The sequence below is a fragment of the Carassius gibelio genome, chromosome A5, assembly GCF_023724105.1.
Source record: "Carassius gibelio isolate Cgi1373 ecotype wild population from Czech Republic chromosome A5, carGib1.2-hapl.c, whole genome shotgun sequence".
In the NCBI taxonomy this organism is placed as follows: Eukaryota; Metazoa; Chordata; class Actinopteri; order Cypriniformes; family Cyprinidae; genus Carassius; species Carassius gibelio.
The window spans coordinates 13,396,906-13,414,190 of NC_068375.1; the positions used below are offsets into that span (position 1 = coordinate 13,396,906).

The 17,285-nt window shown below is 35.6% G+C and overlaps 1 protein-coding gene across 2 annotated transcripts in view; it reads left to right on the forward strand.

The window, feature by feature from the left end:
* The first annotated feature begins 161 nt into the window (after positions 1–161).
* LOC127995271 (ras GTPase-activating protein 4) overlaps positions 162–17,285 on the forward strand; it is a 39,622-nt gene continuing 22,498 nt past the window's right edge. Inside the window, exons 1-6 of one of the 2 annotated variants that reach the window (XM_052591864.1) lie at positions 162–336; positions 432–613; positions 4,059–4,115; positions 6,119–6,232; positions 6,430–6,491; positions 14,694–14,826. In XM_052591864.1, coding sequence (XP_052447824.1) covers positions 528–613; positions 4,059–4,115; positions 6,119–6,232; positions 6,430–6,491; positions 14,694–14,826 — 452 coding nt within the window. In that variant the 5' untranslated portion in view covers positions 162–336; positions 432–527. Of the gene's footprint in view, positions 614–4,058; positions 4,116–6,118; positions 6,233–6,429; positions 6,492–14,693; positions 14,827–17,285 lie in introns of both variants that reach the window. The other variant, XM_052591865.1, reaches the window with a different exon arrangement.

Genomic DNA, 17,285 nt, shown 5'->3' on the forward strand with positions numbered 1-17,285 from the left:
CCCTTCAAGATACAATCGATGCAAACATTTACTTTTAAAAAAATATTTACTGGAGTAAAGAGTGTGACTATTAGTTTTTTTGTGTGTCTGTTTACTATTGAGTAGTCTATCAACACCGTTGTTTGTTTATCTCAGCTATGTTAGCTTTTGGTAATCTCGACGGTAAGAAAGGATTCATTTTCCCCTCGAACGGAGAATTAATTTCACTCGTCGCGTCGCGTCACGCCACACCTCGCCTCCACTTGACGCTACGAGACAAATGTAGAAAACTCAACAAAGTTGTCTATAATCGTCTCCAAGTCTTAACAGTTTATGATCAGCTGTGTTGATTCTAACGTGAGTGTTTTAGTTTTGTCGCGTCGCGTCTGTTAATACCATTTCCCTTCAAGTGTGTGATTCAGTCAGTCACTCCTCCTACAAACAACCCACAGAGATCTCAAACTCACCCGAGTCTAAACGCGTGGACTGTGTGGACGACCGCTGGACCGATCGGGTGTTATTGAAGGAATAAGAAGTGTCAGCGCGTGATGTATTCTCTGAATGCCAGCATGGCTAAACGAAGCACACTATTCATCAGGATTGTGGAAGGAAAGAACCTGCCAATCAAGGACATGTAAGTGCTGATGACTTGATGTGATAATTATAACATGAAATATGTGGGAAGTTTAGTATGATGATAAAGAAACTGAAACCAATATGTGGGATTTGAAAGATCATATATACAGTAGCCTATTAGAGTACATCCCAGTTAAAATAAATAAATACAATAAAAACCTGTAAAATTATTATCATGCTACTTTACTTTTTTTAAATACAATGGATTAAAAGATGAAACCAAAAATACAGTTCTGGCATTTTAACCACATACATAAACATGAACAAATATATGTCCTATAGACTTGCCTGTATTTGAAACACAAATCAGTGAAAGTGCACCCACAAGTGATAAGTCAAAATTATATGATGTGCATTTCTTATATAAGTATTATAACTAGAGGCAGATAGAGGCATTGGAAATAATATATAACGGAACAATTGATGAAAGTAAAAAAAAAAAAAAAAAAAAAAAACAGTGTGTGATTGGTACACTTTTGGGACAGATGCTCCCTGTAGGGAAATACATAACAGAAACATAGTGCATTTCTCTTAATAATACTATCAGATAGTATTCATTAGTATATCATACATAACACCAGATTCAATCAATTATATTCAGTTTTTTTCTTTTTAAATCTCACACCAAAATACTATTTTTAAAGATTTAATATGCAGGGAAAAATGAAATAAGCGGGTTAATTAGTTCCCTTTCTGGAATTGTCAGCATTCCATTGTGATTAACACAAATTCATTCAGTGCTCAGCTCAGTGTTTTCTTTGTCTGGCATGAAATTCACATAGTTTTGATTTTTCAACGGCAGCCCAGATGAAAATGTTTTAATGTTCATTTGTGAAAAGGATAGCTCTCCCATGTTCTGTGAAGAAATTATTTTATTGGTTAGGGAGGTCATCCACATTAACATTTCAGCACTGTGTTCATGTCAGTGCGAGGAATATGATTCGCTGCCCTTCTCTTCCTGAGTTACTGATTTCACTTCCCTTGTATGATTAATATCAAATTTGCAGAACTGTTTAGCTGGGTGGGTATTTCTAAGATAAATATTCCTTGATTGGGACTTTTTAAATAGAGAAGCAATCGGGTACTGGACAAGACAAACTGTTAATGTTGTAATTTTTTTCTAAACATTTTACCCTGAAAGTAACTTATCCTGACATTATTTGATACCTTAAATTGCCTTATCAACAACCTAGCAACCGAACTGAATACCAACACCCTGGCAACCATCTTATGATACCAATTCACTTTGGCGGTCAAGTATGGGACCATTTAAAATTTTAAATTATGTCCACAGTCTGATTTGAATTCTGATTTTGTTAATAAATGTAAAATGAGATAAAAAGCTCCATATTTCAGGGCTTGTTTGTAGGGCTGATCAGTTTGGCAAAAAAATTTGTAATTACATATCAACATGAATATAAAACAAGTGCCCTTAGATATTCATGAGAGGGGACTCCATCCCAAACCATTGCCACTCTATCCTTGACTCCATTTCTTATAACCCATTGCCGGAATCATCATACCTGATTGTTCTCACCTGTTGCTCATTACCTGTGCCTATATAAGCCTGGTGTTTTTATACGCCCTGAACTCTCATTGTTTGGATTACTTATTGTGTTTAATCTCATGCCTGTTTTAACAAAGGTTGTGGATTATGCCTCTAAACTATTGCACTTGGATCCTCAACCTTCGTGTCCCCACGCAGTTTTGAAACTGTAATAATAATAATTTGTTATTGCTAAATAAAATGATTAAAAAAAATAAAAAAAATTACCATTTAATATTATTTAATGAATATTTAACTAAAATGAAGAAAAAATAACGTATTTTATTTTTAAAGTATTTAAGAAAAGAAATGTAACAAAAATTCTACAGTACAAGTTTATGGTACAATAATATTTATGTCCTAATGTCTTCATTTTCAAACACTAAACCAAGTTTTTATTATGTCGGAAACAGGACTGCATGATAAATCCATGCGATTGTCGTGCGCATCTCAACAGTAAAGCCGGTTCTGTGATTAGTAGTTAATCTCCATCACGTGCTTTCAGATGGAGCGGCATTTAATACACAGAGCTGTATTTTAATTAATTGTGCAGCCTTAAGCTTTTGTTGAAGTTTGAGAGCAAAAGCATCTAAATCTTGTAGTTTCTCATCTATCCATTGGCTGTTAGATTAGTGTTTAGAATGAGGATCAGTGTTAATCAGTTACAGCTGACATAGTTGTGTCATCCTCTATGAGATGATAGTCTGAACCAGAATCAGAAAATAACAAATGAATCCAGCAGACAGATGAGATTTTAGTGTGTTAAAGAGCTTCTGCTGTCAGGTGGACCTGGTCTCTATCAAGCGACAAAGAACCCACTTAAACCATTAAAAAAATTAAATAAAATTTGCGCTTCCAGAGATACCAAATAAGTGTGTGTAAAAAGTTACAGGACTTTCAATCAAATAAAAATTTTAGTAAAATTAATTGCATGATATGTTGATTATTGAAAAATCCTTGAACACATGAAGACTGATTTCATGGTTTTTAAGATGGATGAGTATTTCAGTAACACTTTACTTGAAGCCTTTATGTATAATGCATTCTAAAGTTATTCATTAAGAGCATTGTAATGCATTATAATACATTATATATCTTCAGAAATGAATACATTTTCAGAAATTGTATCCAAAGTTAAAATGTATTAAAAAGATTCCTTGTTAATTCGAAATTGGGTTTTTGTCATGTGTCTTTTATCTATTCATTTATTTTCTCAAGATGTAACAAAGTATTATAATATATTAGAACTGTGGTTACAATTGTTAATGAAATCATAGAATGCATTATAAGGGTGTATTACAAGACATAATGAATGTATTAAAAATATTATATATGAAATCTTCAAGTGTTAACAAAATTCGGGGCATTTTCAACATAAAATCAAGAAGTATCAATCTAATACTTAAAGTCATGTTGAAACAGGCATAGCGACAGTTAAAATATGGTAGATGCCCAATAGACACAAAAAGGTATTATTCATTTGACAAAGAACTGGAAGATGTAATTTAAAGTTGAAGTGTGTAGTTCCTATAGAAGGCTATGTGTTAGCTTTTCCCATTCATCCCAGTGGAATTTGCTTAATTGGTTTGTGCCGGATGAAGTCAAAAAACAATCTGCAAGTAGTTTGGAATAATCTTTTATCAATATTAGAGCAATGGAATCTTTCACATTTCTGTGTTTTCAGAAGCAGAAGTCGTCATAGTATAATAATGAAAATATATAAAGCTTTACAGGATTTACGATGCTGATGGTAATTTTTATTCCATAAAGAAAGAATAATTTTCTTTACATAAATTTTTGATTGCATAAACCAGTCATGGGTGACCACGAGATTGATAACTATTGCTCAGAGATTTTTGCCGGTATGCAGTAACTTTATTGTTTATTTCACTTGCAGATCTGGAAGCAGTGATCCATACTGCATCGTGAAAATTGATAATGAGGCAATAATTCGGTAGGTATGATTTTTGCCCCTTACATTTTATTTGTGCCCCAGTGTTTGATGATGTAATATCGTTCCACATTGCTATACAGCACATAATAAGTCAATTATCACAAAATGGACAGGATAAAAATGAAATTTTCTGTGAAGCAGAACTAATTGCATTTGTGCCACATTGAAATATTGAAATATCTCCTGTTCCAAAGAGTGCTGTGTGTTCTTTTGTACCTCCACATTTGGCAGCTATGTGAAGGTCACACTAAACAAACCTACAATTTGAGGAGTCTGAGGTGGAGGTTAAAACACAAAATATATATGCCGTGACCGACAGTGTGGGCATATTGATTCCTGGTGCTCCAAATGGAATTAAGAGTAGGAGGTAGAATGTAGACGAAATGAAAATCCATCTTATATGCATGAAAACCTTGATATAACTGCTACCACAATTAGAGCATTGAAAACTCTGGCATCTTAAATTGTACTTAAGTTTATTATATTGTTATAGATGTTGTTCACTCCACCGTCTCTTTTGTGACTCACTCTATTTCCAGTGCCTATGAAAAGATCTTATTTCCCCTCTGAACTGAAACGTTTAACAATCTGATATAATCAGTAAATGTTATGTGAGTGTTTCCTGAGCCATATTGATTTTTTGGGGTCCATAGTTCACATTCTTTCCCCGGAATACCAAATCTGAAGGTAAATAAATGTTAAGTAAGGATAGTAGTCTCATGTTTGTTTCCACAGGATCATTACAGCTGTAAATAAGTCTTGTCTTGTCTATCACTGTGGTTAAAGAAAAACTGCTGCCTGGTTTTGCTACTGTTTAAATCGAAATAATTATCTTTATACCTATTCTCCAGACATTCTCCATTCATTTGGAGTTTTAAAATACTTTTTTTATATATAAACCTAAGCAGTGTTCTGTGTCAACCATCCGATTTATTAAAGTTAATGTGTTTCAGTGTTTTATTATTACTATTGATTATATACTATTATTGTAATGATGAGCCAGAGACGTTCGGATCCAAATGCAGCGCTTTATTAAAGAATGGTCAAACAGGTAGAAATCAGGAATGGCGTCAGGTGTGTCAGGGATAACCAGAATCGAAACCAAAAAACAAGCAGAGATTGGGGCAGGCAGCAGAGAATCAGAGTCAGAGTAATCAGTCCAAAGATCAAACACGGGAATGACAAACACAGTGAGAAATGCTCGGAAATGTTAGAAAGGCTAAACAAGACTTTGCAGTGAATGAGAGTGAGTATGCTGCTTTTATGTGTGTGTAAATGAGGTGCAGGTGTGGCAAGGAAATTGGCTAATGAATGAGGTGCAGGTGTGGCAGGATTGTGATGCAGTGACTTATGGGGAATGTAGTTCGGGTGTGGTGCAACAGTATGAGAAGTGCTAGTGTCCAAGTGACATCTGGTGGTTGATGGGTGGAATGGTCCTGAGTGGAGTGCCCTCTACTGAAGTTCATGGGCACTCCATCTAATGATCGTGACAATTATAGTTCTTTTAACTAGCTTTTATTTTTATATTTTCATATATTTTATATATATATATATATATATATATATATATATATATATATATATATATATATATATATATTTTTTTTTTTTTTTTTTTAAATTAGAATTATATGTTAGTTTTTTAGTTTTAGTTAGTCTTTTATTTTTCAGTTTTGGTGATTTTAGTACTTCTTTTATTTTAGTTAGTTAGTATTTCTTATTTTCACTTATTTTGTAAGTTTAAGTTTATATATTTATATTTTATTTCAGCTTCATTTCAACAACACACACACACAAAAAAACATTTTAATATTTATTCTTTTTCAGACTCAACAAATTAGTAGTTGTTTTATACAAATAAAACAAGCAAAATGTTTAATGTTCAAAAATATTACATAATAAAAATGGTCATTTATAGGCACTCCAGGATGATATTGAACTTCTCCCACATTGTGTACAGAGTTATGAGTTTTTTGTTTTTTGTTTTTTAATTTGTCTCTTAGGACAGCAACAATATGGAAGACATTGTCTCCTTTTTGGGGTGAAGAATACACTGTCCATCTTCCTCCCTACTTTCATACAGTGTCTTTTTGTGTGCTGGATGAGGACTCTCTCAGGTCTGAACCTACTTACTAGTCTGTGTAGTCCGGTTGAAGATGAAGTGATTTTTTTTCTGAAATCTCACACTTTCAACTACTTATGTGATTAACTTTATTGAATTTAACAGCAGTGTCAATGTGATTCATATAAATCTTAGTACTACTTATGTCTGCTCGATGGATACCTGCAGTCTGAACAACTGTTCTGTTTACAGTCAAGATGATGTCATTGGGAAGGTGTCAATCACTAAGGAGGTTCTCACCGCGAAACCTCAAGGTAAGAGAGAGTATTTCCTACAGAGCATTTACGGCTTTTATTCACTTGCTGTTGTGAAATGGGAAATCAATATCCAGAGGCAACAAGGCATTTCTCAGTGTCAACAAAGTAGAGATTTTAAGACAAGTGTTTCAAGAAAGTTGTGACAAGTAATCATAAATAAGTCATAAAAGTAGACTTAAAACTCAACTGTCATGTGACTGTGATTAACCACAAACGCCCTCAACACACTAAAATAATGGAGGAAAATTATGTCACCAAAAACTCAGAACAAATAGCCAGAAAGCACAGTTTAAATCATTTATCTTTTGTCCACTATATTCACTTGCTGGTAATGATGCTTTGTGGCCAGAAGATAAGTGCAAATGTGTAAATGAATATAAATAAATCTTTATTTTTAATTTTGTGTGTAATGAATGTTCATAATGTGCATTAAAGGGAAACACGCAGGCCAAATGTAGAAATTAGAAGAACATTACAATTCAATTTGATTTGTTTATTTATTTATGATTTGTCTTCAGTGTCCCAAACTCATGTTCATGAAACAGTGATTCACAACATAGTGGACTAGGGAACGAATGTGTCACAGCCATATTCTCTTCAATATGTTCTGACTCTTTCTCTGGCAAATTTAATTTTTTACTCTGAAAACAAGACAGCAAAACTGGTGAGGAAGATTGAAAAACTGCATGAACTGACTTTAATTCAACAAAGCTGTAGTAGGACTCACTTGTGTATTATGACCAAACTCTAGGGTTCCTGTGAGGTGGTGTTTTTGAGATTGGTGCTGGTGAGTCATTGTGTGTCTGGGCTTGCAACTCATGTGTGTTATGCCTGAGGGGCAAGGACATGGCAGGGTTATCCATTATCATGACACAAAATGGTAGAGAGCATCACTCATTGTACTCCCTGTGTCGTGGTCATGACTAGTCACAGAACACAGGCCATCCGTAATGGAATAAAAAACGAAATGACACCATTCATTAACATTATTTAGTTCACTGTGTCTCAGAGAGACGTTTAGTAACGATTTTTTGGATGTGTGGCTCAGCTTGTTAGCATTAACAAAAGCCTAAACATGATCGAGAGCCTGTTAAGTTGGTCAGCAACCCGAGCCTCATTTCACGACCACAGCCGGTTTGTCAGAGGTAACATGTTGAGCTTTGGTTCTCATGTGGGTAATTCTGGTTCGAATGATGCTTGCAACAGTTCTTCATCTTGTTCCCCACACTACATACAGATACTACCATATAAACAAATATACTATCAAATTTTGGAATAATTTAGACTTAATTTAGAAAAACTTATTAAAGAAATATACTGATTTGCTGCCTGAGAAACATTTCTTACTATTTTGCTGGCTAATATTTATTAGTTTATTTCTGTCATGACAACTCTCAGAAAGTTTAGCATGGGGGTATACATGACAATGATAATGTGTTTGGTCTTGGCGGGATAGATGCCAATACACAAAATCCACAGTCATGCTACTGTGAAGTACAGAAATACTGCTGCTGCACATAGAACATATTTGAAATAACCCCCATTTATAGCATTCATAAAACCTAGTAGAAGATATATACAGGTGGAGCTGGGGAAGGTGGAGGTGGAGGTCTTCTGAAGTGCGCTGCAACTGCAAGCACCAGCCAATCATTAGAATGCTGAGCAGCAATCTCACTGGCTGCTAATGCAACTAGAACCAATTGCAATTTCTGTAATAACCTTTTAAGTAATTTATTAATAATTTAGCACCAGATCAGCATATTCAAATGATTTCTGAAGAATAATTTGACACAGATGTCTGAAGTAATAAATAAAATAGAAAATTGTTCTTTGAAATTGAAGAGCTTAAGAATCTTCTTTCAAAAACATGAATAAATATTAATGGTCTGCATGTCCTTACCAGACATGACATGAAAAAATAAGCCAATGAGTGTCTAAGAAGTATCTAGAAGTAGTGGGTCTGACAGTAACTATAACTCAAGTCAGCCTTCATTGACTTTTGAATGACTCTTTATGTCAGTTCTCTCTTCATCTGTCCTCTTCTCACACTTACTCTCACTGTAGCTATAATCAAATTGCCTTGCATAACCTTTCTCTCCAAGGCCTCTAAAATAGCTTTTAGTGAAAGGAAACGTTCTGCAGAGTACAGAAATAGCCCTGCGCACAAGTTTCCCTTGGTTTTGACAGGATGTGAACATTCAAGTTAGCTATCATATTCTTACCTTATTGACAACAACAAATCATTGACATTTTACATGTCAAATGAATTCTATAATGTGGTTCTAATAAAGTATTGCCACTAACAGCCACCTGTAACATCGTGAGAAAAACCTAGCAAGTTGCTAAAACATTAGCAATGCGCTAAAAACACTTATTAATATCTGTACAACACCTTGGTAACAAATAAAATATTAGAAGCAACTTTTGGACTTTTTTTTTTTTTTAAGAACATTTGTGTGCATTGTTTACTCTCTGGGCCCCCCAGATGAGAGAAGAATGCACTCTGTTATAAGTGACTTTGGCTAGTGGCGTAGAATCTGTTTGAAGCAGAGACCTTCACTCTTTAAAGGGGGGGTGAAATGCTCGTTTTCACTCAATCTCCTGTTAATCTTGAGTACCTATAGAGTAGTACTGCATCCTTCATAACTCCAAAAAGTCTTTAGTTTTATTATATTCATAAGAGAAAGATAGTCTGTACCGATTTTTCCCGGAAAAACACGAGCGTCTGTAGGCGTGACGTGTGGGCGGAGCTAAAGAATCACGAGCGCCAGTAGGCTTTTGCTTTGAGAGCGTTTGGAAGCTTGAGGACAAAACCAACCAAAACAAACCATGGCTAACAGTCAGATTCAGCATATTTTTATGATCCAGAATCAGATCCAGAGGCTGAAATTTAACAAGAGCAGCAGCAACAACAGCGTCTCTATGTGGTATGTACTGAAACTGTATATATATTTGCTTAGCGGTTTTGGAAAATGACTAAGTTCCACTTTGTCGTCTTTTTATTATTATTATTTTTTTAAGCTGTACATGTGGAAAGTGCAGTTTGATGACAACATCGCATGTTGTTTACTTGATGTGCTTACGCGCCGATAGCTAAGTTAACAACACAGAGATATTTGAAGCAGTTTTACTCGTGCAGTTTGATGACAACATCACATGTTGTTTACTTGATGTGCTTACGCGCCGATAGCTAAGTTAACAACACAGAGATATTTGAAGCAGTTTTAGTCACCGCCTGGAGTTCCAACACACGATCGTGACCTTTTTTCGTTGGGACTGCATTATCCTTAAGAAATAAACGATACGCAAATCCGTCGTCAAACTGGGCCTTGTTTGTAAAACAAGCATCTTCGAAATGCAGGGAACAAACAAAAACACTTGCACAACTCCATTGATGCTCTGTAAAAATAAACTCCATCCACTGGTCCCTTAATGCTGTTTCTCTTTAGGTAATCTGTGCAGGGTTGTCTTGCCCTGGCAACCAAAAACACACTCCTTTTGTGACATTTCGCGACGCTCTTGCTCTGATCAGTGAAGTCTGTTGTGCTTTCAGTGCTCTGCTATACGGGAGCGCGCGCTCTTCTGGCAGAAGTCCCCTCAGAACCCATATAAGGACATTCCGCTCCATCTAACGTCACACAGAGCCATACTCGAAAAAAACTTTCCGAAACTTGTGACAAACCGGAAGGAGTATTTTTGGAACAGAAATACTCCTTCAAACATACAACTTAATTTTTGAAACTTTGTCCATGTTTAGCATGGGAATCCAACTCTTTAACAGTATAAACAACTCAGTATGCATGAAATAGCATTTCACCCCCACTTTAAAGGTTGGCCTTGTGTGTGTGTGGGCCACTGTTTTGAACATATTCACGAATCAGACTTTTAACTGTCAGTCTATGCCTTCTATACCTCATTCCAGTGGAGTTTTTCATTGCATGAATACTATATCACTGGAAAAATTGCTTCTAGAAAATAGCTGTTTAGTAGTTGACTTGAGCTTATTTTTTCATGGTTCTGTTCTTTTCTTTAAAAAGATTGTTTGTGAACAAATTCTTCCATTTAAATTTCATGTTTTTGTCTTTTATTTTCAGCGGCAGGATGATTGAAGTCAAGAATGGGCTATTTCAGACTATTTTCTGGTTATTATGGTGATTTTGCATTCTCTTTTCAGTTTATTTCTTTTAAGCCATACAGTGTAACAAAAACTTATTTTTTTCCTGGAAAGCATGAGCTCTCTCTCTCTCTCTCTCTCTCTCACTTATTTATTTATGACAGTATTGTGTGGTGTATTGAAGATAACAATTGCATCTGAGCTTCAAACAAATATATGAAAAATGCATGTTTAGTCAGATACTGCAAATAATTTTAGTTCCAGAAAATAAATGGAAAGCAGCATTCATCTAAATGGAAAGGTTGTCCTTGGCATGCCCAACTTATTTTTGGGCTTCTCACCAGAGCAATAAAGAAAAACAGACCTTGACGAGTGATTCACTGGAATACTAATTAAGAGGAAAATCTGCTTATCAGGCCACAGGAACAAACAAGCCTAATGTCCACATCAGAACAGCCAAAATAACTAGTGACTGCAAAATCTGAGTGGTTTAATGGTCCTTGGGTCAGTCTTTCAGTTGAAGAGCTGCTTGATTTCCTAAATACAGACATTTTAAGGATGGAGCTCACACATGCTGCAATGCTGCTGAGTGGTTTGTGATTGTAGCTTCGTATAGCTTTCTTTTTCTGTTGGAATCTTTCTATCACTCTCTTTTGTTTAAACTGCTTAAATATTGCCACAAGTATAGTGTAGCCTTCTCTGTCAGAGGTGAGGGATTCATATGTGATAAATTCAGGGAAATAGTTCGTTTGACAGAGAAGATTTCAGCTCTAGAGATGCATCCAACCTTTATCGAGTTTAGTAAGAATGTGAGCTAGGGCCTTTGGATGTGACTAGCTTAGCAAGTCTTGTATATTGTTCAGTTCCGGTTGCAGAGCCCCCACAGCAGGGCGACTGGGTGACTATGAGGTGGCTTTTCCGTTCCGATCAAAGCATTAAACAGGTTCTTCCCACTCAGTGACGCACCCACTGAGAAACCTGATGAAAGTGCCCTAAAGTCATTGGAGATTCGATTGTATGGAACGTGAAAATAGAGACACCAGCCACCATAGTTCAATATTTACCGGGAGCCAGAGTGCCTGACATCTTTCACATTTTATATATATATATATTTTTAATTTAAAATGGCTGGCTAATACTAAATGTAAATTCAGTAAGATCGTTATTCATGTCTGTACTAATGTTCGACCTCACCAGCTGGAGATTACTAAAAATAACATTAAAGAGATGATAAAGTGTGAACTTACAAATACGATATCAGACACTGTAATAGAAGACAACAAAGTTAAGTCTGACACAGAGAAAGGGACCAATGTGTGTTCTTCTAACATGTTTGGCTGGTAAAATAAATGTATGTGTGTATGGAATGGAAGTGTCCTTGAGCCTATAAGGTAACAATAATATAATAAGATAATCTTTTTTAAAATGGTTTTGGCTAAAGGGAAATGTTGGTTTCTTCTATACTGCTAGGTATTATACTATATTGACTGGGTTAAATAGAATTGCATTACTAAAAAGAGACTAAAATACAATGACTAAATTTAGATGAAAAGAGTCATGGATAATTCTGACTAAAATAAGACTAAAAATGTTCAGACTTTTAGTTGGCTAGAACTTGACTAGACTAAAAAGAGTATGAATGTGACTAAAACTTTAAAACTTTGAAATTAAAACAGGCTGCTAAAAACAACACTACTTGGGAGATATCATCAGGAAAAATGGTGTTTGCTTTAATTAAACTCAGCTCTATATGTGACCTTGGACCACAAAACCAGTCTTAAGTACCCGTTTTTCCGAATGAAAGCTGAATAAATAAGCTTTCCATTGATGCATGGTTTGAAAGGAATCTGGAATCTGAATCGATAAAATACTGAGAAAATCACCTTTAAAATTGTCCAAATAAAGTTCTTAGCAATACATATTACTAATCAAAAACTAAGTTTTGATATATTTAAGGTAGGAAATTTAAAAAATATATTCATGGAACATGATCTTTACTCAATATCCTAATGATTTTTGGCATAAAAGAAAAATGTATCATTTTGACCCATGGAATGATTTTTTGGCTATTGCTAAAAATATAACCCAGCGATTTAGACTTAACCAATTCCCAAAACTAACGGAATGCAAAGTTCTAACAACGACTGGATAATTAGTAATTTCCTACTGCTAAATTCTGAAAAAACAGAGGTGATAATTATTGGACCAAAAACCTCTGCATGTTATAACTTAGAACATTGTCTAACACTAGATTGCTGCTATTTCAATTCCTTGTCATCAGTTAGGAGCCTAGGTGTGCTATTTGATAGCTGTGTTTCCTTTGAAAACCATGTTTTTAGCATTTGTAAAACATTTGTAAAAATGTTCCATCTTAAAAACATATAAATTACGACCTGTGCTCTCAATGACAAATGCAGGAATGTTTATTCACACCTTCATGACCTCGAGGTTAGATTATTGTAATGATTTATTGGGTAGTTGCTCTGCACGCTTAATAAACAACCTATAGTTAGTCCAAAGTTCCGCAGCTGGGGTTCTTACTAGAACCAGGAAGAATGAACATATTAGCCCAGTTCTGTCAACTCTGCACTAGCTCCCAAATTGAACATTGTATACATTTTAATGCCTTGCTAATAACCTATAAAGCCCTGAATACTAGAGCAAGCTCATATGACATTATAACACATCTGTTGCAATCTCAAAACTCTGGCCATTTGATAATGGCTAGAATATCAAAATCAACTGCGAGCACCAGATCTTTTTACCTGTTTAGCCCCAGACTCTAGAACAATCTACCTAGTGTTGTTCGGGAGGCAGAAACACTCTGTCAGTTTAAATCTAGATTAAAGACTCATGTCATTAGCCTGACATACACATAACACACTATCACATTTCTATAATTCAAATCTATTGAAGGATGTTTAGGCTGCATTAATTAGGCCAACCGGAACCGGGAACACTTCCCTCATAAGAATGGCATCTACGCTAATATTAATCTGTTTCATTCTTATTCTGAGGTCACCATAGCCACCCAGATTCAGTTAGTTTCCACTGAGTTAGCATACTGTGTCAACTATAGCCAGTGATATTGTAAAAATCAATAATATTTGCAGTATTAACAGGATTTTGCATTTCCAATTAATGTAGGCCTGTTATTATTATTAGTTTACTTTTATTATTAAATTACAATTCATTTGCCTAGCAATAATTTCATCAAACATCACCGCATAACTGACATCCTGTGAGGATAATAAAAGATAAACTATTCCTAATCCTCATTGAAAATATTTTAAAAAGGTATTTTTAAACAGGTTTATTAATTTATACAATGAATTATAGTCCGGTTAATAAAATTGTTTACACTGTAGTCATTAATGAAAATTAATAGCAGCTTTATTTCAAGCACTAACTTTCAAAAAGAACCTGTTTAACACAAAATTAATTTATCATTTCTATTTTTTCCCACTATGTATGGGCCCATGAGAAATATTAAGGAGTAATTCAAGACAGTTATATGCTGTTATCAGCGTATGTGGACGTGGAGTCGTCTCTTGTTGTCTCTGAGAGAATATGAGCCGTTATTGCATATTATTGTAAGGGCTGCAACAGAGCAGATTTTCAGTGAAAAACTGCTTAAATCTCAGTATATTCTTAGTGTACACACATTTATTGAACATCCAACATGTCAGTGAATACTCTTTGACTACCATAAGCCTATTCTGTAGAAATACAGCAAGGCCATTAATTATATTAATCTAAGCCTCTTAGAGGTACTGGAGAGAGATGATATAATAAATTTTCCCAACTACATGTGTATATATCTACTGACTTTCCCCTATCAGGTCGTATGTGTGTGTTTGCAGATGTACAGTAATGTTAAGGAGCAGTGGAAGCCATAATAATACTGCTCTGAATTCTGTTCCTGCATCATTAGGGCGCTGTGAACTAGATCGCTTTAGAGTCCTTGTCTGTGAACTTCGCCCATGATGACTTGATTGTCTGCTAAATTATTCATATCGGTGTCAATGACAGATATATGAACTCTCCTTTTTCAGATTCTTGTCTTTTTTATCTTTTTTGTTTAGGTGTAGATGGATGGATGAACCTAACAGAGATCGACCCAGATGAGGAGGTGCAAGGGGAGATTCACCTCCAGATTTCAGTTCAGGGAGATGGAGATATTCCACGAAAACTGTGCTGCCAAGTCCTAGAGGCAAGGTGAGTTACTGTGAGGAGCAGCAAATGATTTGTGACTGAAACTGTTATTTGTATATTTGTGTGCATCCTTAATGATCAGTAAAGCCATTTTATTAATTCACGAATGGGAATAGTACAGAATATAACAGTTCTGGTTCTGATTCATCTAAACAATTCTGGATCCTTAATAATTACATGAACAATTCTTCTTGAATGATTCTATTAGTTATTTTAGATGTGAGGAAAAAATATTTGGAATGCAAACAACTTACTAGCAAATATGAAGATATCAATTACCAATATTTCTACAGTATTTTTTCAATTTTTTCAATTAATTTCAAGTTCATTTGTATAGCGCTTTTTACAATACAAATCGTTACAAAGCAACTTTACAGAAAATTATGTGTCTACAATATTTAGTAGTAGCTTATTGCGGTGACTGTCAGTTTGTACACGTTTGACAGGATTTTAGAAAAAAAAATTTTTTTTGAATGCTGTAAAAATAAATTACTCATAGTTAGTTTATGACTTAATGCTTTAACTAAAGTTAACAAATAAGCCCTTATTATTAAGTGTCACCATTTAATCTTAAATGACCTTTCAGGCTTCACAAATGCAATGCAAGAATTGACTAACTATATATAAAAATGTATAAACAATACAAAAAAACAACAAAAAATATGGTAATATATTTCAAATACTATGCCAATAAAATGTGCACTGTAAAGCCCTTACTCAGAGCTTCCGGAAAATACATGGATGATGTGTTCCGTAATTTCATTTACTGCCAGTGATTTTCCAGATTCTGTGTGTGTGTTCACAAACATCCCGTATGGATCCCGAAAAAGACATGGGACATTATGCTGTGACGTAATGTGATGCATACCATTTCACTAAGCTGGTGAACAATCTCGGCTTCTGCGCAGATAGTGAGGAGCTCCCTGATCTCTGCTACATACCAGTTGCACATATTTTGTCATTGTGAACATTGAACTGCCTTCAAAACACTCTGTAAAAGAGTCTCACGATAATGTGCATCATCACTAAGACAAACCTTTTATGGCATTGGTTCTGGCTTTTGTTAACACAGGGCTCGTTCTGGGACTGATCCCAGCAATGTTTTTAGGTCCCCAACCCAGGATCCATCCCGGGTCATGTTTGCGTTCACACAAGAAGGCACTCTTGAAAGGAGTTCAGATTAGTTCAGATTTATTCACTGATTCGCTCAATGCCCATTTCTTCATATTACATAAATATGCCTGCAGGTGGTGAAAAAGAGTGTCTTAAGTGTTAAGTCTTAAGTCAACAAACGTATATTTTTTTACGTATTTATTAAACTGATTTGGCTTTATTAAAAAGACTAAATAAGTGGTTCAGGTTTTTAAGTAACATTTTATTTAGGAGAACAATTCATTCGCTCAGAAGATTTGTTCAAAAATAATGATTTATGAACGTAACATCAGAAAAGCCAATGCAGCGTCTCTCTGGGAGATGCAGTATGCATTCACCTCTCAATCTCCTTGTTGTTAGATCTTTGGCACAAACAGCGGTTTCTCCCTTGCCCATACACAGATAAGTGTAGTGAGAGTACCCCTGAGTGCTTCAACGGCGTTCTTTGAAAGGAAATTTCCTCTTAATAGAGCAATTTCTCTAAATGAGCTTCACAGATGGATTTGTATATGTTTACAAAATGCTTTTCCGTCCATGTCCTTGTAATTGCCGTTTGCACTCTCTCACAGGCAGGATTGCTGTGCTCATTATTTGCTGTAGCAGCTTTGGTTGATGATTTATGTCCTTCTTCTGAGGACATGTCTATCAGTACATAGCGATTGCGGCTCGCATTCTTTCTTTTTTGTCTTTTTTTTTTATAAAAAAGACTGCCAGTCACGTCAGCTGCTTCCCATCCTGGCCCTTCTACTTCAGAGTATGAGGCCTCTATAGGAGAGCACTGTAGAAGAGCAAGGTGATGTTGTGGGAGTGAATTCCCGTGGACCTCTCACTCCTCAAACCGAAAGTGTTCTTCAGTAGATTTTCTGGGTGAATTTGAGAGCCCACCTCAGCATGGGTTTGATCTCTCATTCGGGGCTCATGATGAGGATAAGTTATCTATCAAAGCAATAGAGGGTGGGCCCGACTGATCAGAATCGGTGACACTTCTGGGTGCTGTGTGCCAGTCAGAGCCTTACAGTGAAATGGCAGCCATGCTTGCCTGGGCAGCAGAGAGCATCAGGCTTAAGTGGACCCTGTCCTGAGCGCACTCTCTCAGATGGCTAGTTCTTGGAGACTGAGTGCCCCAGTTCCTTTCTGCTGTTCTTTGAGTGAAAGTTGAAATCTTTCTGGCAAAGGGCCCGATAAAGCCTGATGAAGGGGTTTTACAGTCCCTGCTTCATTGTACCCATGAAGGATGGGGGGTTCAGACCAATCTTGGACTTAAAGGTGCCGAACCGATCCCTTCACAAGCTCCCATTCAGAATTGTATG